At 37.8% G+C, this 23,272-nt stretch overlaps 1 protein-coding gene across 1 annotated transcript in view; it reads left to right on the top strand.

The window, feature by feature from the left end:
- The window catches only part of HYDIN (HYDIN axonemal central pair apparatus protein), a 477,232-nt gene that overhangs the window by 38,281 nt on the left and 415,679 nt on the right, over positions 1 to 23,272 (top strand). The window contains exons 2-5 of the mRNA XM_060172033.1: positions 5,242 to 5,398; positions 8,025 to 8,150; positions 17,424 to 17,543; positions 21,364 to 21,498. Of these exons, the coding sequence (XP_060028016.1) occupies positions 5,264 to 5,398; positions 8,025 to 8,150; positions 17,424 to 17,543; positions 21,364 to 21,498 (516 nt within the window). The 5' untranslated portion in view covers positions 5,242 to 5,263. The remainder of the gene's footprint in view (positions 1 to 5,241; positions 5,399 to 8,024; positions 8,151 to 17,423; positions 17,544 to 21,363; positions 21,499 to 23,272) is intronic.

Below are 23,272 nucleotides of genomic sequence, written 5' to 3'. Positions count from 1 at the left end.
ACATTGGTGGGGCTGTCTGCCCAGGGAAGTCAAGTTGGCATCATGGTATCATCTGGAAGTTGTTGGTTGAAAAGGCATTGGGATATAGAGCAGAGCAAATTGTTAGGTAATCAGGAACCTAAAGGCAAGAATATAGTAGCTGAGACATGGAGTCTCCGTTTTGGAAAAAGCTAGGAAGTCTATTTTAGGTATATTCTGAGAGCCCATGATTTTACTAGTTTTTGTCTGAACCATCTAGTATGCAGGTGGACCAAAGGTATTGTCTGAGGAGATAGTGTCAGACTAGATGGTGTCAGGACTAGAAAGCTGGATCAGGGAAGAGAGTAACTCCTAAATATGGGGAAAGTATATAGACATTGTTAACTGTAAATTCCATCGATTTTGTTTGGGGCCCATGTTTGTCGCAGGAGCCTGTGTAATCTCTGCATCCCTGTAGGTCTGATAGGAACCTGTGGTCATGGATAGGAACATTCTAGGCTGCACTAACTCCAGGACCCATTGTCCTCTAGTGGTAGAGTATGTTGCCCAAGCTTCCTTCGGAGAATGGGGCTGTCCCTACGATTGTTGATCCACATTGAGGGTATGGTCCTATAGGGGCCCACCAAGGGGTCCATTATGTTGTTCCTGATGGAGATGACCAGAGATAGTGGAAAGAGGGATATGTTAGAGATCTATGCCCACCATGTCTGTGTGGGAATCCCAGGATTCCCTGACTAGGGCTCCAGGTGATGGGGTGGCCTGGTAGCGACCAAAGGGTCGTCATTAAAGTAAGCCAGTCTCTTGCCTTTATCCAGCTTTTGTAGTCCTTACCTTGTCTGCCAAGGTTAGCCTTGGAATGATTGAGGGACGTGAAATAGGAAGTAGGTGAGGAAGTAGGTGAGGAGGGTATCTTGGTCTAAGTAGAAACCATTTGACTAGGTACTTTATGGCGTCTGTTTTAGGTCTTTCTACTTGCTGCACTTATTGAGTGCATACTACTTGATTACATTTATTTTTTACTTTTATTTATTTTTTGCCTCCAGGGTTATTTCTGGAGCTCAGTGCCAGCACTATGAATCCACTGCTCCTGGAGGCTGTTTCCCCCATTTTGTTGCCTTTGTTGTTGCCCTTGTTGTGGTTGTTGTTATTGTTATAGCTGTTGTTGTTGTTGTTGGATAGGACAGAGAGAAATTGAGAGAGGAGGAGTAGATAGGAGGAGAGAAAGATAGACACCTGCTTCACTGCTTACGAAGCGACCCCTCTGCAGGTGGGGAAGAGGGGGCTGGAACCGGGATCCTTATGCCGGTCCATGTGTGCTAAACTCACTGTGCTACTGCCCAGCTCCCTTGATTACATTTATTAAGTGCAAACTATTATGCACTTTTGCTTTAATGTAGATATTTTCCCCTAACTTATGGATACATGTATGCATTTGCCCTATCTCATGGGCCTTGGTCTACATCTAGGTTTTGAGGCTTTGTTAGAAAGTGCACCACCCGAAATGGGACCAAGGAGTCCTATGAGCTAGGAAAGGTCTCACCAGAGTAATGAAGATGGAGAGTTGACATTCCACACCTGGTGTCTCTGGACACAGTCCAAAGTGAAACATGCCAAAGTGGTACTGGTTGCATTGATTAGGTAGAAATGAGTATCAGTTGGTATGAATTGAGAGAAGCTTGCAGGAAAGTGAGCCCCACCCCAGAGGTTCCAGGACTGGTAGTACTATGGGTTTTATAGAGAACAGGGAAGGTTCCTTCTGTCTTATGGTCTAAGAAGACAATAGATAGTTATTGTTATAACCAAATTATTTGGCAATTGGTTTGCCTTTGAAAATCCCATTGTTAGGATTAGGTGTTTCATGCAAGACCTCACCATAATTTATGTCCTTTTATGCTATTTACATATAGCTGTATCTTATAAAGTAACACTTCTGTTCTCCTTTGTCTGATTATAAGTGATTAAATATTTCAAAGAGAAAGTCATTATTAGAAACGTATTTACTGTCAAATGTAAAACATTAATTCCCCAATAAAGAAATTAAAAAAACATAAATGTAGTAGTTATTATTATAACCAATTTATTTGGAAATTTGGTTGACTTTGAAAATCTCATTATTAGGATTTTCTGTATTGAACAAGACCTCACCATCATTTATGTCATTCAGTGCTATTTACATATAGCTCTATCTAATATAGTGACTCAGCTAGTTGTTTCTAGTCTCTCTGGTATAAGGTTATAGTTGATATAATATTTCGAAGAAGAGAAGTCATTATTGGAAATGTATTAACAACTTAAACCCACAATTAAAATTCAGTCATGTTACCAATTTGAAGCCTTAAGGGCTTAGATTAAAGGAATATATGTTAAGAACTGGGGTCTGTGCATCAAAAAGTTTGAGACATTCAATCTATTTTTCCCTTCTCATATTGATTAAATAGTGGAGAAAACACTTTTGTTGACGTAGTCCTCACTAGGGTTTCAGTGCTCTAGGCTGACTTTATAAGCTAGACAAAGAGAGACACACCACATCACTGAATCTTCCTCCAATGGGATGGGGACTGTGCTTAAACCTAGGACTTGCTCCCGACAAAGCAAGCAAACTATCCAGATTATTTTGCTAGGCCTGGGAAAGTATTTGATAAAATAAATTGTACATTTTTTAAATGTGACAAAGGCATGTGAGCTATAGTAATGTATAAATTTGAAATGCACTGCTTGGCATTGGAGTTCTTTGAAATCTGTTTTCATCTTATAGATTGCTCACTATATAGAAAATATTTTTTAACTTTGAGCTGTAAAATAGCAATAGGAACAAACATTTTAACTTTTGTTTGACTTTTCTGGAAAGGGAGGGGTTAGGAATGGAAGGAAACTAAAAAAAAAAAGTACAAAGAGTTAAGTCAATGAAGCATTTAGGTAGAAGGGAAAGCAAAAAGGGCTGGCTAGAGATGGGAATGGAGTGTGGTCATGGTGCTCATAGTAGTCATGTATGTGAACTGCATACAGTCCATAGAATCTGGGGACATTCCCTAACTCAATAGTATACATCCTGAAGAAGCCTTACCAACCAAAAACTGGCCAACACTTTATTTATTTATTTTTTGCCTTAAACTTCAATGATTTTTTATTTATTTATTTTATTTAAGAAAGGATAAATTAACAAAACCATAGTGTAGGAGGGGTACAATTCCGTACAATTCCCACCACCCAATCTCCATATCCCACCCTGGCCAACACTTTTAAACTCAGTTCCCCTTACAAATTTCTAGAGATGAGTAGAACTCAGCTCCCTGTAGAAAATGAATCTGGATTATGTGCTTAAAAAGTATTCCACAATGTATTTTTAAAGGTATTCAATGGTATATATCTATCAAGGCATAGTTTTAATGCAGGATTCCCCTCCCAAGAGTTAGCTGTGCTTAATTTTTCTTTTTCTTTATTATTTTTGATTTTTAGTGGGCCACAAGATTGTAAGATTATAGTATATAGTTGAACACCATACCCACCACCAAATTTCTGTGTTTCTCCCCTCCTTTCTCCCAACAATAACCACCATAGTTCTCACAAAGTCTTATTAACTGTTTATTTTTATTTTTATTTATAAAATGGAAACACTGACAAGACCATAGGATGAGGGGTACAATCCACACAATTCCCACCACCAGAACTCCATATCCCATCTCTTACCCTGATAGCTTTTTTACTCTTTAACCCTCTGGGAGTATGGACCCAGGATCATTATGGGGTGCAGAAGGTGGAAGGTCTGGCTTCTGTAATTGCTTCCCTGCTGAACATGAGCATTGTCAGGTCAATCCATACTCTCAGCCTGTCTCTCCCTAGTGGGACAGAGCTCTGGGGAAGCAGGCCTCCAGGACACATTGGTGGGGTCACTTGTCCAGGGAAGTCTGGTGGGCATCCTGCTGGCATCTGGATCCTGGTGGCTGAAAGAAGAGTTAACATATAAAGCCAAACAAATTGTTGACTAATCATGAACCTAAAGGCTGGAATAGTGCAGATGAAGATTTGAGGTCTCTGTTTTGGAAATAACTAGTAGGTCTATTTTAGGTATATTACAAAGGGCCCACATCTTTACTAGTTTTTTCCTGAGCCTGACATCTGATAGGCAGGTGGACCTAAGTTATTGTCTGAGAAAATGATGTCATGGCTGGAAAAAGGGATAGAAAGCTGGATCAGGGAAGAGAGTAGCTGTTTCTGTTTTTTTTTTTTCAAAGTTCATAGTTACATTCTTTCTTTTATCTGAAAAAATAATACTGTGTCACAGAAGTTATATACATATTTAATCTTACTTCACACTTACAGATCCTATTAGAAAGAACTTGAAGTTAAATATTTACATTAAAGAAAGCAAGACAAAGTGGGGAGTCTTTACCAAATATTTTGGTCTGGGGAGGCCAAAAATATTCAGTAATATTTAGTTCAACAAATATTAACAGTCTCTTCCATATGCCAATCACACATCGTGCCTATGGCCAAGAAGTTTACATTCTGGAAGTAGAGATAAGTTTGCAAGCAAATGATTGCAGTACAGTGTGTTACTTTCAATAACAGAGGTATATCACATATAACAGAATGACTGACATTCTTTCAGTACTTTAAAGAAAGCCTAGATCCTGGCACCTGGGTTTTGTAGGATGAATAGTTTGGCTAGGCAGATGGTGTGAGATGATAGAATATCTATACACATGTAAGGAAGTGTGAAATGACTTGGGAAATTTAAAGACTAGAAAATCATTTTATGGCGTAATTAATTAAACACATTTTTTTCTTTAAGACTTATTTTTGTGACATTTTAGAAATAAGTAATTAAACACAAATTAAATACTTTAAAGATAAATACATGGGGGCCAAATGGTGGCACATCCAGATAAGCACACTTATTGCCAAGCCTAAGGACAGCAAAGAGATCCAAAGGTTAGTAGGAGAATGCACACGCACGTGCACACACACACACACACACACACACACACACACATCCTTCAGTCCTCACCTACAGGGAGGAAGCTTCTTAAGCAGTGAAGCAATGCAACAGATGCCTTACTTTTTTATTTCTCTCTATATCTCCCTCATCCCAACCACCACTATTATTTATTAGAAAGGAATGAGGAAGAAAAAATTGCCACCAGGAATGGTGGGGTTGTCATGCTAGCACTGAACCACAGTGATAACCTCTAGTGAACAACAAGTGGCTAATATTCACAAATTAACTGTATTTGTTCTTAAACATTTTTTTTCCACTTTTAGGTAATCAGAGGAAATAGCTAAAATGAAAAGTAGAAGACCGGAGAAGTCTGTGGGCTCGGTTCATGTGGGGTTAGTTAAAACGCTGAAAGGAGTTCAGAGCAAAGTTTTGCCACCCCTGAATCCAAAGGTGGTTACAGAAGAAGAAGTAAACCGAATGGTAGTGTATCCGAAAATTTTAGTGTAAACAACTTAATGCAATCTTTTTAGGAGAATGATAGTTGCTATTTGGCATTCTCAGAATATCAAAAGAGAATTACTGACTGATGAGGTCAATTTAATTAACATCGTAGCTTACTACTGGTAAGCCCATGATGCTCTGAAATTATATAAAACTAAAGGCTTGAATTGGTTAAAGCTGAATAGTTGGAGTAAGATTGTACAAATTATTAAGGCTTTCTAAATATTACATTTACCCTGTAAGACTGTTATTTATATAGTTAAAAACCAATCAGTTGTCAGAGTTTCACGGAATTTAACATAAATGACATATCTCTTTAATGGTAATCGTATGAGTTAGCTTTGTTTATGTATTTATACAATAAAGTACATTAAAATAATGACTATATTATGTCTATGAAAACATATTTTTGTCCTTTAAGATAAAAATATTTAATGAATTATAATGATTTAGTGAGAATTTGATTATAATCTACATGCTATAAAAATTATCAATAATGGTTTACAGTGCTCGACATAGTATTTGCTACATTGAAAAAACTAGCCTCAAATTATGTTATATGTATAAAATAAAATCTATCATCATTCATCTGCATGATGTTGGCTATTAAATATTTATTTATTTATTTTACCAGAGCACTGCTCAGCTCTGGCTGATGGTGGTATGGGGGATTAAACCTGGGACTTTGGAGCTTCAGGCATGAGACTCTCTTTGAATAACCATTATGCTATCTACCCACCACCCTAAATATTTAGAGTACTTTTTTTTAAAATTTCAAAATTGTGTTATTATTTTATTTTTTTGCTATCAGGATTATTTCTGGGGCTCAGTGCCTACACTATAAATCCACTGCTCCCGGAGCCTACTTCTTCCCTTTTGTTGCCCTTGTTGTTTATTGTTGTTGTTGTTGTTATTGCTGTCATTGTTAGATAGGACAGAGAGAAATCAAGAGAGGAGGGGAGGATAGTGGGTCTGGTTGGAGCCAGCTGACCAGGAACAGTGGTACCTGGAGAGGGCTCTAGGATTGAGAAAAGAAAGAAGACAGTGAAACGGGATCGGGAGGGCCCCAGCCCAATGACTGAGCGCCCAGGTTTATTTTTCTCACAGTCTTTTTAGTACACACAGTAAAAAGTTTAACTATGCTGGCTCTGCATAAGGTTTCTCAAAACATAATCCAGGTGCATAAGCAAAGTACAGTTTCTCAAAACATGAGCAAGATACAGTTGAGGCAAAAGTTCATGTAGTTAGACAATTATTTTCCCAGAGAGTCTGCGAAGTCTTCATCATTTTCCCAGAGAGTCTGCAAAGTCTTCATCATTTTCTCAGCTTTCTCTAATCATCCTAAGAGAAAGGTCAGGGACTCACAGAAAACCTACTTTGCCAGCCAAAATTTTGCTCACAGGCCCAGGGGCCTTGCCTTTCAAGGACCTGTTGCCTCTGACAAGTGTGTGTGGGGGGGAAGACACCTGCAGACCTGCTTCACTGCCGGTAAAGCCAACCCCCCCCCCCCCGCAGGTGGGGAGCCTGGGGCTCGAACCTGGATCCTTAGGCCAGTCCTTGCGCTTTGTGCCAAAACTGTGTTATTTTTACTTAAATAACATTACATATGATACCTCATAACATTTTGATCTGGGTTCCAATACAAAAGAACTTTAAGGCTATGTCAGAAATATGTCTTCATGTAAATGGATTCAATCACAGTAATTAATTTTGTTAGGCGTTTTGAAATGTATTGATTTTAACCCAAGGCAAAATGAATCCATCATAAATTGTGTACCTCAGAGGTTCTAAAAGTCTTGGCACATATTTGTTATGTTGTTGTCCATGATCATAATCTCTTTCTATAAAAATTTTATCCTGGAACAATGTGAACATTCCAGAATAACTAAATAATAGTGGTTGATTCCAGTTAGCTAAACCCTTGTTTGTTTAGCTTATTGAAATGATAGGTTGCATTTTTTTTTTCTCCTAACATTTAAAAATGTTGAAGCCTTTTTTGTTTTCTGTTTGGGTATGTCAATATAAGTAACTGATGGATCTTCTTTTCAAAGAATGCCTAAATATGCTGTCACTATTTCTAAAAAGTCCAAACTCATTAACGATGTGACTGTACTTCCCAGATTCTTTAATATTTTATAAGGTTTCTCTGATACAGTATGATAGTTAAATACCCATAATCTTTGTTTCTATATGTGGTTTCCTTTGCCATTAAAAGTATTTCAGACTTCTAAGCTTTGACACCCTTAAAGTGATTCTAGAAACTTACACATTTCTTGCTCAGATACCCCTTCTCAACATAAGCATTAAACTCTTTGGACATATACCAGTGCAATTTCTGGGCTTTCTTGTCCCTCGTTCTTTTGTGTCATTTCTTCAAAATCATAAGGAACTAGTAGTAATATGTCATTTCAAATTACTGTGCAAGAGCTGAAAAGTACATGGGTCCTTCTCTTGTATTGTTTAGTTATTTTAAATATTTTACAAGGGATGACATTCCAGAATTATTCTGAAAGCCACTAACGAATTATTCATTGCTGGTAGTTTGGAAACATTTTTTATAGCATAATCACTTATGAATCTTTGATCCTGGTGCTTTAAAATACAGCTAACACCCTCGGAGTTCCTGAAGGAAATGTCCCTCACCACAGAGCAGAGACTGGCGAATACACGATTCATGTGCCGGCCACGGATCATCGAACTTTTAGATATGGGGGAAACCACGCACCAAAAGGTAGCTGCTTGTTGTCATACCTAAATGTATAATAGACCCTGGATGAATGTAACAACTCTAGCACAACAAGTTGTTTCTGGGCTAGCGAGTTTTTTTTATTGGGGTTGTTTTACACATTCTTTTTTCCACATTTATTGATCTTGATACTTGTAACTTGAAGTGGTGAAAGTTACCATACAAGTGGAATTTAAAAAAACAATTCTATACGGGAATTATGGTTTACAATGTAGTTGTTGACACATGGATACAATTTCTCCTCTTGCCATGATAGAGTTTGGAGAACATTCTCACCCCCTGCTTAGGTCCTTCCACTATCATGCACTAGGACCCCAACATTCTCTCTACTCTCTCCCATCCCCTCCTTTGCCCAGATTCATTTTGTTTTGGTGTGATGCACCCCACCCAGTTCAAGTTTCACTTTGTTTACCTTCTCTGTTTCTGTTTCATATATATATATATATATATAACTTATTTTCCCTTTTGTTGCCATTGCTGTTTTTCATTGTTGTTGTAATTATTATTGTTGCTGTTGTTGATGTCATCGTTGTTAGGACAGAGAGAAATGGAGAGAGGAGGGGAAGACAGATTGTTCCCCATTCACTCTTTCTCCTTGGTCTGCAATATTCTTCATGACCATGTCACTATCTGACCATACATGTTTTCTGTTTTTTGTTCATTTCCTCAAGAATGTCATAAGGGTGGGGTTTATTGTTTTGTTCACTATTGAATTCTTAGCACATGAAAAGTACTTGATACTCAGTAAGTATTAAATGAATTAACAATAAATGAATGAATGTATGCACTGTTCATCTCTTCAAATTGCTTATATCTTCCCTGAACTCTTGGGTATTTTCTTTGTGTTTTTTGTTTTTTCTTCCACTATATTCTTTGAATTTATGGTGAAATGACATAGTTAACGTTTTCATTACTACATGACAATGTTTTTTTTTTTAAATTTTTTATTTAAGAAAGGATTAGTGAACAAAAGCATAAGGTAGGAGGGGTACAACTCCACACAATTCCCACCACCCAATCCCCATAACCCACCCCCTCCCATGGTAGCTTTCCCATTCTCTATCCCTCTGGGAGCATGGACCCAGGGTCGTTGAGGGTTGCAGAAGGTAGAAGGTCTGGCTTCTGTAATTGCTTCCCCGCTGAACATGGGCCTTTACTGGTCGGTCCATACCCCCAGTCTGCCTCTCTCTTTCCCTAGTAGGGTGTGTCTCTGGGGAAGCTGAGCTCCAGGACACATTGGTGGGGTCTTCAATCCAGGGAAGCCTAGCCAGCATCCTGGTGGCATCTGGAACCTGGTGATTGAAAAGAGAGTTAACATATGAAGCCAAACAATTTGTTGAGCAATCATGGATCCCAAGCTTGGAATAGTGGAGAGGAAGTGTTAGGGAGGTACTCACTGCAAACTCTAGTGTAATCCTGCTTTCAGGTATATATTTTGCAGTAGTGTATGGATACGTGTGCACATAAGCTCTCTCCCACAGAAACTGGTGTATATCTAGGTTATGGGACTTTGTTAGAAAGTGAACTACCTGAGATGAAATTAGAGTGTACAATTAAAGGAAAGGTCTCACCCGAGTAATGAAGCTGAAGGGTTGTCATTCCACACGTGAAGTCTCTGGATACAGTCTGAGGTGAAGCATGTTGAGATGGCAATCGTTGCTTTGGTTAGGTTGTGATCGGCGGATGCAATATTATTTGGTTTGGATTGGGAGATGCATACGGGAAAGTGGGCCCTATCCAAGGGTTCCAGGACTGGGGGAAGTAGGGGCTCTATAGTGAAGATGTGAGGTTCCTGCTGTCTTAGGGTTCAAAAAGACAATCAATAGTTAATATTATCATCACATTATTTGTTAATTGGGTTAACTTTGAAAAGTCCCTTTGTTATGGTTTGCTGTACAGTACCCAGTATCTTGTATATAGCTGTGCTATTGGAAGCTTCTAATCTACTTGGTCTAGGCTTTTGAGAGAGTCCGCATATCAAATATATAGCCTATATATTAAAAAGATTCAGTTTGTCTTTTGAGAAACTTTGAGACATACTATTGATTTCCCCCTCTCATATTAATTAACTACTGATTTATATGTCTACATTTTGCTAGGAGTGTACATAAACACCATTCCCTCCACCAAAGGACTGTGACCCATCCCTCCCGCCCACTCCCACCCCCCACTGGCCCAGGAAGCTACATGTCTACCCCTCACCACTGGGTTTTTACTTTGGTGCCCTACTTACAATTTGATCAGGTCCTGCTTTTAGTTTCCCTTTCAGATCTTCTTCCTCAACTTCTGTTGATGAGTGGGATCATCCCATACTCATCTTTATCTTTCTGACTTAGTTCACTTAACATAATTTCTTCTAGCTCTGTCCAAGATGGGTCAGAGAAGGTGGGTTCATTGTTCTTGATAGCTGCATAGTATTCCATTGTGTATATATACCACAGCTTTCTCAACCACTCATCTGGTGTTGGGCACCTGGGTTGCTTCCAGGTTTTAGCTATTATGAATTGTGCTGCTATGAACATAGGAGTACACACCTCTTTTTGGTTGGGTGTTATGGAGTCCTTGGGGTATAACCCCAGGAGAGGAATTATTGGGTCATATGGAAGGTCCATGTCTAGCCTTCTGAGAGTTTTCCAGACTGCTCTCCACAGAGGCTGTACCAATTTACATTCCCACCAGCAATGTAAAAGGGTTCCTCTGTCCCCACAACCTCTCCAGCATTTGTTGCTGCTGTCCTTTTTGATGTATGCCATTCTTACAGGAGTGAGGTGGTATCTTAGTGTTGTCTTAATTTGCATTTCTCTGACAATCAGTGACCTAGAGCAGTTTTTCATATGTTTGTTAGCCTTTTGGATCTCCTCTGTGGTGAATGTTTTGTTCATTTCCTCTGCCCATTTTTGGATGGGGTCATTTGCTTTTTTGGTGCTAAGTTTGCTGAGGTCTTTATATATTTTGGTGATTAGTTTCTTGTCTGATGTCTGGCATGTGAAGATCTTCTCCCATTCTGTGAGGGGTCTCTCTGTTTGTTTAATAGTTTCTTTGGATGTGCAGAAGCTTTTCAATTTGATGTAGTCCCATTGGTTTGTTTCTGCTTTTGTCTTCCTTGCAATTGGGTTTGATTCATCAAAGATGTCCTTGAGGTGTATGTGGGAAAGTGTTTTACCAATGTTTTCCTCTAAGTATTTGATTGTTTCTGGTCTGACATCTAGGTCTTTGATCCATTTGGAGTTGATTTTTGTTTCTGGTGAGATAAAGTGGTTCAATTTCAATCTTCTGCATGTTTTAACCCAGTTTTCCCAGCACCATTTATTGAAGAGAGCCTCCTTTTTCCATTTAATACTTTGGGCCCCCTTATCAAAGATTAGATGCCCATAGGTGTTGGGATTTACTTCTGGGCTTTCAATTCTGTTCCACTGGTCTGTGTGCCTATTTTTGTTCCAGTACCATGCTGTTTTGATGATGATGGCTTTATAATATAGTTTAAGGTCTGGGAGTGTGATGCCTCCATTTCTGTTTCTTTTCCTTAAGATGGTTTTGGCAATTCTAGGTGTTTTCAAGTTCCAGATAAATGATTGTAGTGTTCTATTCTCTTAAAGAAGCCTGGTGGAACTTTGATGGGTATTGCATTAAATTTGTATATGGCTCTGGGGAGAATATTCATTTTGATGATATTTATTCTTCCAATCCATGAGCATGGGATATCTTTCCATTTCTTGGTATCAGTTTCTATCTCCTTGAGTAGCGACGCATAGTTTTCAGTATACAAGTCTTTCACTTCTTTGGTCAACTTTATTCCTAGGTATTTGATTGATTTTGCTGAAACAGTAAATGGGAGTGATTTCTGGATGTCTTCTTCTTCAGATTTAGTGTTTGCATAAAGAAATGCCACTGATTTTTATACATTGATTTTGTAGCCTGATACCTTGCTATATTGCCTAACAACTTCCAGTAATTTTCTACTGGATTCTTTAGGTCTTTCTATGTATACTATCATATCATCTGCAAATAGTGAGAGCTTGACTTCTTCCCTTCCAATCTGTATCCCTTTGATTTCTTTTTCTTGCCTGATTGCTATGGCAAGAACTTCCAATACTATGTTGAAGAGTAACGGTGACAGTGGACAGCCCTGTCTAGTCCCCTATCTGAGGGGGAATGCTTTCAGCTTCTGTCCATTGAGTATGATGTTGGCTGTAGGTTTGCTATATATAGACTCCACTATCTTGAGGAATTTCCCATCTATTCCCATTTTTTGTAGAGTTTTGAGCATGAATGGGTGTTGGATTTTGTCAAAGGCTTTCTCTGCATCTATTGAGATAATCATGTGGTTTTTGGCTTTGCTTTTATTGATGTGATGAATGACATTGATTGATTTACGGATGTTGAACCAGCCTTGCATTCCTGGGATGAATCCCACTTGGTCATGATGAACAATCTTTTTGATGTATTGCTGTATCCGGTTGGCCAAGATCTTGTTTAATATTTTGGCATCTATGTTCATCAGAGATATTGGTCTGTAGTTTTCCTTTTTTGTTCTGTCCCTATCAGCTTTTGGTATCAGGGTGATGTTGGCTTCATAAAAGGTGGAAGGGAGTATTCCTGTTTCTTCAATCTTATGGAATAGCTTAAGAAGTATGGGTATTAACTGTTTCCTGAAAGTTTTGTAGAATTCGTTTGTGAAGCCATCTGGTCCAGGACTTTTGTTGTTGGGGAGATTCTTAATAATGGTTTCAATTTCTTTGTCTGTGATTGGTGCATTTAGATTTTGTAGTTCTTCTTGGTTCAGTTTTGGAAGTGCATAGGTTTCTAGGATTTGTTCCATTTCTTCCAGATTCTCTAGCTTGGTGGCATATAGTTCTTTATAGAAGTTTCGCAGAATTCTCTGGATTTCTGTGGTGTCAGTTGTGATATCTCCTGCATCGTTTATAATTCTATTAATTTGAGTCTTCTCTCTTTTTTGTTTGGTGAGTCTGGCTAGGGGTTTGTCAATTTTGTTTAATCTTTCAAAGAACCAACATTTGGCTTCATTGATCTTTTGTATGGTTCTTTTATTTTCGATGTTGTTTATTTCTGCTCTAACTTTAGTGATTTCTGTCCTTCTGGTTGCTTTAGGGTTCCTTTGTTCCTCTTCCTCTAAGTCCTTGAGGTGTGCAGTAAGGTCGTTCATTTGGGCTTCTTCTTGGTGTTTAATATGTGACTGTATGGCTATAAGTTTCCCTCTCAGTACTGCTTTCGCTGTGTCCCAAATATTTTGATAGGTTGTGTCTTCATTTTCATTAGTTTCCAGGAACATTTGAATTTCCTGTTTGAGTGAGTCTCTGACCCAGTGGTTCTTAAGGAGCATGTTGTTTAGTTTCCAAATTCTATGTCTTTTAATAATTTTCCGTTTGTTGTTCAAAGTTAGTTTTACTCCACTGTGGTCTGAGAAGATACTTGGTATGATTTCAATGCTCTTGAATTTATTGATGCTGTCTTTGTGGCCTAACATGTGGTCTATCCTTGAGTATGTGTTATGTGGATTTGAAAAGAAGGTGTATTCCAGTTTTTTGGGGTGGAGGAGTCTGAAAATATCCAAGAGGTCTAGTCTGTCAATCTCTTCATTCAATTCTCTTGTATCTTTATTGGTTCTCTGCTTTGTTGATCTGTCTAAGTGTGAGAGTGGGGTATTGAAGTCTCCCACTATTATTGTGTTACTATTGATGTATTTTTGAAATTCTTTCAGTAGATGCTTAATGTATTTAGATGGTCCCTCGTTGGGTGCATAGATGTTAATAATTGTTAAGTCTTCTTGGCTGATTGATCCTCTAATCATTATGTAATGTCCTTGCCTATCTTTTATTACTTTATTTAATTTAAAATCTATCGTGTACATGACAATGTTTTTCTGGTGAATATTTGCCAATTTCTTTTTTTTTCTTGAGTATTTTTGTGTAGACACTGGGTTGATGAATCATTATGATTGTTGTTACCACTCATCTTTGAAAGAAAGAAGTAAATTTGTCTTGAACTTTCTCTTTATAAGCAGTTAATGGTGAGGCAGTAACTGTATGTTATTTCAGGCTAATAAGAATTCTCCATGATCTTAACAGTGCAGTTCTTTATGAAGGAATGTACTGATGTGTTTATTTGGAAGGGAAGGTGAAGGGAAGAAAAGTGATTGAGTTGCAGGTCTTTTATTTTCCCAGGGTTCTGACTGTAAGAGTTCTTAAGATTCAGAGTTCTTTTCTTTAGGTCTACCTTTATGACAGATTCCTTCCTATAAATATGCTCACTTGTGAACTTCCCAATTCAGCCTGCCTTTCAGATGATTTTATGTTGCCAGGTGACATCCAAGGGATTTCTTGTTGCTATTCCTTTATTCCAGATGATGGGGTTGGCAGTTCTGCCTCTAAGGATGTGCTACATGCTTTGGAGATTGGTTTAGTAAGACCTCACAGAGATGTGAAGTTGTAGACTTTGTGGACATAGCCTCTCAATCTTGATTTTAAATAGTAGGAGGTAGCATAGGGAGTACAACCTACACAGAGTTCACCTTGGATTCCAAGTACCACTTACACAAATGTTCATTTCTCCTCACATATTAGAGGCTCTTCTTTGCCATAAATACAGTGTTGATTTAAGTAGAGGGTTGTCAGAAAAGTCATGATGCATTTTTGCATAGAAAATTATGTCATGACTTTTCCAGCAATCCATTATGTATCTGGAATATTCTGTACTATTGGTCAATTTATATATCTATCTCCAAATTAATATCTTAATTAGTTTTTCTTTTTAATTTATACTGTTTTATAATTACTTTCCAAAAGCTTCTTGGCTATTTTTACTTTATTGCATTTATTGTACAGAGAAGTTTGGTTTAGATTATAGTAAGTTTATACATTAATTTAGGGAAAATTGATATCTTTACAATATTCTTCTTCTAATCCATGAATTTACTTAGGAAAAATTGACGTTCTTATAGTACTAGTTCTTCTAATTCATGGATGTATTATATCTTACCAGTTCTTAAAATTTTTAATGTGTCTAAATAAAGTTTTATAGTTTCTTGATAGAGGTCTTTTTATTTTTATTTTTTTATTGCCACCAGGATTATTGCTGGGGCTCAGTACCTACAAGATAAATCCAATACTTCCAGTGGCCATATTTTTCCTTATTTTTTCTTTGTTTTATTTGATAGGACAGAGAAATTTAAATAGGATTGGGTGTGAAAGAGAGACGCTTAAAGCACTGCTTTACTACTCCTGAAGCTTTTCCCTACAGGTGGGGACTGGGAGCTTGAACATGGATACTAGATAGCTTTCATACTTGTATCACTGCCTGCTCACTACATATTTATAATGTAGTGGTGAGGATTGAATTCAAGGCCACAAACAAGTGCAATACAGCTGAAAAATCCCCCCCTTATTTATTTATTTATTTATTCATTCATTCCTATTGAATCAAAGCATAGCTAACCTCTGGCTGTTGGTGGTGCTAAAGATCAAAACAGGCCTCTCACATGTAACTCCTGTGCATTATCTCCCTGGCTCAGTTCAGGTTTTATTCTATATTTTGGGGGTTGCGTGGAGTGACACCAAATCACCGTTTCACCATCCACCAAATCACCGTTTCACCATCTCAAAAAGAGTTCCTTTTGAATTCTCATGTGATCCAAAAGATTAAATATAGAAATTGCCATAGGAAAGGTAAGGATTTTACCTGATGAATCACATTCTGGTTCTGTGATACATTATTATTATTTAAATCTTTATTTATTAAGAGAGGGGATGAGATAGAAGAAAGAGGCATATAGAGTATGAATTAATCAAGAGGTCACTAAATCTACTGTTTCTTGTTTCTGCTGGTTTTCATTTAGGACATCTTATTCCCTCATATTGATACTGATTTAAAATTTTTTTTTAAATTTTCCCTTTTGTTGCCCTTATTGTCTTTTTATTGTTGTTGTAGTTATTGTTGTTGTTATTGTCGTCGTCGTTGTTAGATAGGACAGAGAGAAATGGAGAGAGGAGGGGAAAACAGGGGGAGAGAAAGATAGACACCTGCAGACCTGCTTCACAGCTTGTGAAGCAACACCCCTGCAGGTGGGGAGGCAGGGTCTTGAACCAGGATCCTTACACTGGTCCTTGCCCTTTGCGCTACATGCACTTAACCTGCTGTGTTACTGCCCGACTCCCTGATATTGATTTTTTTTAAGTGTTACCTTTTTGGTGATTAAAAAACTTTAGTTAGTAGTTGTTAAATTTTATAATTAGAAAATTATAGAAATGAACCCTGTGATATTACTCTCTGATACCTGTGAATACCAGCTCTCCTCACTCTCAAGGACTGAGGGCCTGTCTCCCATAATTTGTCATTATTTTATGCTTAGCCCTTTATAGATCAATGAAGTATAGACCCATTAGTGCCTCTACCTCTGACAAGTCTTTATCTCCAAGCTCTATCACTGTAGTCCTGCTACCCTTTGAAAAATACTCTACAGGATCTCAGCCACCCCTTGTACTGCTATTGGAACAAATAACTGTAAGTTAGAAGTGACTTATAGCACTGAAAATTTACTTTCTTACAGTTCTGGAGTTCAGAAGTCTAAAGTAGATGAACAGGGTGGATCCTTTTGGATACTATAGGGGAGAATTCATTTCTGTTCCTTTTTTTTCTTTCTTTCTTGCTTTCTTTCTTTGGCTTCTAGGGAATAGCATCCCTAGAAAAATGTAGTCTTCTTTTTTTGTAGTCTTTCTTCTAGTTCTAGGGAGGTGGTGTGGCTAGACTAATTTTCTTTGTCTACTCTACCCTTCACCACCCACCCCTGATTTTTCTCCTAGATTCTGGTCAGTAATTATTTATGATAATATTAATAAACATGATAATATCATTTTTATTAATATCATGTTATATGTCATGTTATTATCATATTAAAAGATACTTGTTTAAAGAGAGTTGGTAAACATTTTTTATTCTAAATTTATTGGTTTCAGTTATTTTATTCATTATTACAGGGAATGGAAATGTAGGGTTGGTGCTTTTATATGCTTATTTCTTTTGAAAAAGTGAACATCAAAATTTCTGCTTTCTTTTGTCTTAAACATTTTGATGACAGTAATCTCACTAATTATAACAGTGTTTTTTGTACTTATTTTTCTTGAATATTTACTATATCCTTAGTTTTACTATCCATAGTTCTATGTAATTTTCTTATCCTTCCCAGTCATATTTGCTATTGTGTGACTATATGATTAATTTAATGTACTATTTTTTAAACTGCAGTTTTCAAGCATTGACCTGGATCAGACATTATTCCAGCCATTTCCATCAGAAATTGTATTTCAGAACTACACTCCCTGTGAAGTCTATGAAGTTCCACTGGTTTTAAGGAACAATGACACAGTGAGTATGTTTACTGGGATAGCTGTAGATTTCCTGAATATGTGTGTGTGTGTGTGTACAGGAATTAAATTGGATTTGATAGGACCTTAGAAATATACTTTGTTAGGGCTAGAAAACTAGTATGAAAACTTACCCTTTGGCTGTAAGATTAATGAAGACAGAGCTATGTAGATTTGTTTCTATGTGTAGTTCCAGGGCAATGCTCAACATGTATTCTAACTTTTCCTTGAATAAAAGATTAGCAAGATGAATATCATGAAGTTTTCATGTGTGATAGGTCAGGATAAGCTTTATTTTAAGATAGGGCAATCACTATTTCTGTTTGTAATGTCTGTGTTAGAGCCATCATTTTCCCAACTGAAGTGGTAAACTCTGAACAGCAGTTACTAAGTCGGAGGAAATTGGGCATGTTTAGGGAGGTATGGCCATAGGCCAGTTATTAAGTCACTGATTTTATGGTCCTAAGTTTTAATTAATTATTTAATCTGCTACCAGGGTTATTACTGAGGCTAGGTACCTGCATAATTCTACCATCCCCAGTGGTGACTTTTCTTTTTCCTTTTCCTTTCTCCTCCTTCTACTTCTCTTTTTTGTCCTTCTCATCTTTACCCTTCTTCTTTGCTTCCTTCTTCTTCCTTATATAAGTGAGAGACAGAGGAAAAGAAAAAGGAATTTGCAAAAAGGATACCTACAACACTGCCCCAACAATGTGAAGCCTCCCTCCTGTGAATAGGGACAAAGACTTGAACTCAAGTCCTTGCACATGCTAATTTGTATACTCTATTGGCTGAACCACCACTCAGCCCCATTTTATTTTAATGTTTTTATGAGAAAAGAAGAGGAGAAGCAACAGAGCATTCTTCCAAAATTCTTATAGTTCTGTCTGTCTCTGCCCTTGCTGTTCTCAAGTGGAGGTGTGGATGGGACTCATGCATGAAAGGCATGTGCTCTTACTTGCTGAATTACCTTTGTACCCCCTTCAAATTATATTTAAAAAAAAAACAACTTTGAATCATAAGGATCTTTTTAGATCTCATCCCTTCTATCTTGAACTTTCCAGTTTTGTTTACATGTAATTTTTAGTGACTTCTTCCACTTTTTATACCTTTTCTCTTTGTGGTTACAAGAATTTATCTTTATCCCTTTACATTTTTTCTTCAGATATAAATTAGTTTCTATTTGAAGAAAATGTGCCTGAAGATTTCTTTGATATCTAACAGTAGTAAAAGGGAGAATAAATGAAAAAAAAAGGTCAGCATGAGGCATAGTTAAGTGTGAAAGTAGTCAGATGGGGAGGAAGGCATCTGAGAAGTGCCCAGCTTCAGGTGCAAAGACAAGTAGGAATACTTAGAAGAGTCTGAGAATGTGGAGACAAAAAATATCTAGTATAAAGAAATAAAAAAAAAAAAGGAAAAAGGCATATGGGAAGACTTGCTGTTATACTTGGTACAGGAGTTCATTAAAGGAATCAGTGATGCTTTTCTGAGATCAATGGTGTGGTTTAGTGGCAGCAAAGTGGGACTCTGGAGAAAATGGTATATATTTAGTTCTTTATGGTCAGCGTGTTTGCAAGAGAAACTGCTGGGTCAGAAGCTAAAAGGATAGGCAGAGAGAAGAAAAACATCTGAGACACTAAGCGTTATGTCCCTAGTCTTCTAGAAGAGACACATTACACAGACATTCAGACCCTCATCTTTTCATGTAGGATTGCCAACAAACTCAGTTTCTCACATCTAGATTTTCTTTTTCCCTTTCTTCATTCCTTTTGGACTCTCGTTGAGGCATTTTTTTGGCTATTAAATACAGAAAGGAACTAATTCAAAAGATACTTTGGTCACTCCTCCCAAGTCTTAAATAAGGTATGGTGCATGTATAAATTTTGTCTGCCAAAGGATTCTCAGGGATGACCCAATACCTCTGGTAAGACACTTTCAGATTGTTGGGCCCTAATCTTGAGAATGTTCAGCTACCAGAAGTGGACAGCTTTCTCTCAGCCAGGCAGGATTATTCTGAGTGAGTGACTTCCAGGACCCTTGTCCTAGATGGCTGATGGAAGCCTGCTTCTTGACTTACTTAGTCCATGAACTGGCATGGAACACCTGCATCTCTCTGGGTTATGAAGATATATTTTCTGTGATATTCACTTTTCATTTGCTTCCTCACTGGAGTGGAATGCAGTTCTTGGTGATTTTTTTCCCTCTCCCTCACACATATAGGATAAGAATGTTATGAACACACTACAAGCCACTCTCTAGGGTACAACTATAATTACCTCGCCTCAAGAGCCAGACCTTCAGTCCTTGGCTCTGCTGTAACAGCCTACACCTAGTTCAGGTTTTACCTTGTGTATTTTCTTCCTTTCCTAGTGTAAGTTCTACATGTAAGTGAGATCATCATTATTTGTCCTTCTAGCTTATCTCATTTAGCATGATCCCTTCAATTTCCATCCAAGATGTGGCAAAAAAAAGATTTCATTGTTTCTTTAGCTGAGTAATATTCTATTGTATACATATACCATCACTTTCTTAGCCACTAACTTGGGAATCTGGATTGCTTAGATCAGAGAACTGCTTGCTCTGGTTTATGGTGGTGCTGGGGATTAGACCTAGGACCTCAGAGCCTTGGGCATGAAAGTCTTTTGCATAAACAACATACTGTTAGCCCAGCCCTAAAAACTTAACATTTTTAAAAGATTTTAATTGAAAAAGAGATATATAGAGAAAAACGCAAACACACACACAAGAAGAGAGAGAGGGAGGGAAGGAGAGGGGGTAGGGAGAGACTCCAACTGACTAGAGCATTGCTCAGCTCTGGTTTATGGTGGCGCTGGGGATTGAAACTGGAATCCTAGAGCTTCAGGCATGAACATCTTTTGCTATGCTATCTCCTTGGCCCCTGAAATAAGATAAAGACTTGACTCCTAACAGTGCTGATTGAAGCTGGAGCACTTAGGACAAGTGTCTGTTTCTTCATCTTTAGAATAGGAGTCATAATTAAGTTCAAATATCATTGTGAGGATGCAGTAGCATTTCACATGCAGTGGATGGTCTGAGGAAGGCATATAGTTAGTTAAATGTGATTTCTTTACCCAAAGAATTTCTCAACTTTTCGGAAATCAGCTTGACTTTGTGTATGTGTGTGTATGTGTGTGTGTGTGGGGGGGTGTTTCAGATGATTAAACAGTATTTAAAGCTAACCACATTTTATTACTATTTTTACTTTATTATTATTATTATTTTATTTATTTTATTTATATATTCCCTTTTGTTGCCCTTGTTGTTTTATTGTTGTAGTTATTATTGTTGTTGTCGTTGTTGGATAGGACAGAGAGAAATGGAGAGAGGAGGAGAAGGCAGAGAGGAGGAGAGAAAGATAGACACCTGCAGACATGCTTCACCGCCTGTGAAGCGACTCCCCTGCAGGTGGGGAGCCGGGGTTCAAACGGGGATCCTTATGCCGGTCCTTGTGCTTTGCGCCACCTGCGCTTAACCCGCTGCGCTACAGCCCGACTCCCCTATTATTATTATTTTTAAAGATAGCTATATTTAAGTAGTAGACTGAGCAAAGACTTGTGATAATAATAAGAATGAATAGTAATGTTAGTAAAACTACAGTTAAAATGCATTAATTACATTTTACTCTATGTGAGGCACTGGGATAAAGGTAGGTATTGTCATCTCCCTTAACAATTGAGAAAACTGAGCATCAGATCTGATCAGGGTTGTATGGTTAATGAGTAGTGGTACAGTTTTCATTTTTAATTGCATAGCCTGGGCTTTTTTACATAATAAGTTCCCATCATCATATTCTTTTCCTACAGATTCCAAGGATGGTGAAAGTAGTTGAGGAAAGCTCACCTTATTTTAAAGTTATCAGCCCCAAAGATGCTGGGCACAAAGTAGCTCCAGGAGTGCCATCCACATTTCGGATTCTCTTCACTCCAGAGGAGAATAAGGTAACAGCAGTGCCAATAACAAATTGGTATAGTATTTGTCACTAACAGTTTGCAGTTCTCCACACTCATGGAGGTGGCATTGGTGACGGTAATGTTGTTAGTGGTGTTGGTTATGGCATTGGTGGATATAGTATTGGGATTTTGGTATGACTGTAATTGGTGCTAATGATGATATAGTTGCTGTTGTTGGTAATGATGCAGTGATTAGTATTGGTGAGAAGAAGGAATAGTGCATTATTGAGAAAGGAAACAATTGCCAAATAGTGTTGAGGGCTGATATCTGACCTTTATGCAGTAAGGATATAAAGATGTCCACTGGCAGCTCCCTCAGCATATTTTTATTTGACTTGACAATTAGAGGGACACCAAAACAAACAAACAAACAAACAAACAGAAAACACGATAGCCCAAGTACAATATGATGAAACAAAGGGTAAACATTGTGGCTTCTTCAAGTCTGGGGACGTATCTGATAATCCCTCCCCCTCATATTCTAATTCACTTAGAAAAGATGTAAGGTTGAAATAGTGATCACGTCATCATACTCATTAGAGGCAAAGAATATGGCCAGAACCTGAGGCACAGATGAGACTTCCTCTTGCTTCCCAATGACTGGTAGATAATTGTTCTTTGGTGAAGGAGCAAGTCCTAAGGATAGCCACAACCAAATGTAAGATCAAAACTGGAACCAACAACTGGGGCCTGCTTGATCTGCACACAGATAGGCTGGAAAGAACTTGATTTCAAAAGGAGGCTCTTATCAGTAGCTTAGCTGGAAACAATATCACCCATTCTATGGTGCTTCTTAGTCATAGATTCCACTTCTTGGAAGGAAGGACCAGATAAGGGAACTGAGGGCATAGACTTCCTCCCTATTACTTCTCTAAGAGTACAGAATTGTGGGATGAGTTTTCTTTATAGGCCAAAGTGGGGATGAGGATAGGTATCTCCCTGGCATGTGTGAAGGAGCGAGGATAGAAAACAGGGATAAAAGAGGCATAACAAAATATCACGTGAGATATAATGATAACATCTTATCTGTAGTATATGCCACAATATCTGGAATCAAGAGAGCATAATGGAATTAAAACAGACTTTGAATCATTGCTTCATCATCACTAATATTTATTTATTCATGTTGATTGATTAATTTTTACTTCTTAAAGATCACTTTATTGGTGGAATGTTGATTTACAGGACTGTTGTTGTCACAGGTGTATAATTTCCCATCTTCCCATGACAGGTATCAGCACTCCACACCCACATCATCCACCAACTTGTCATCTCCCTCCACCACAGGGCACTGGGTCCCCTTGCCCATTCAATCCCCTCTGCCTCCACATGTAGAATCCTTGGGTCTACTGAAGTAGGTCACAGATAATTAAAGTTTAACCTGCATTTAACCTTTCTTTGCTTCTTAAGTCTCATATATAAGTGAAATCAGTTGCTATTAGTCCTTCTCCTTCTAGTCAAGTGATTAATATCAAGAGATTCCTTCCAGTTCTACTCATATGTAGCAAAAGAGAAAATACCGTCATTTCTCACAACTATACAGTATTCCATTGTGTATAAAGACCACAGCTGGTGTATTGCACCAAAGTAAGACTCTGGGTGGGTGGGGAGTGAGAGTACAGGTCCAAAAAGGATGGCAGAGGACCTACTGGGGGTTATATTATTATGTGGAAACCTGAGAAATTGTATGCATGTACAAACTATTGTATTTACTGTCAAATGTAAAACATTAATCCCTCAATAAAGAAATTAAAAAAAAAAA

Source organism: Erinaceus europaeus, chromosome 2, assembly GCF_950295315.1.
Source record: "Erinaceus europaeus chromosome 2, mEriEur2.1, whole genome shotgun sequence".
Lineage (NCBI taxonomy): Eukaryota > Metazoa > Chordata > Mammalia > Eulipotyphla > Erinaceidae > Erinaceus > Erinaceus europaeus.
This window is presented reverse-complemented; position numbering and strand designations above follow the sequence as displayed.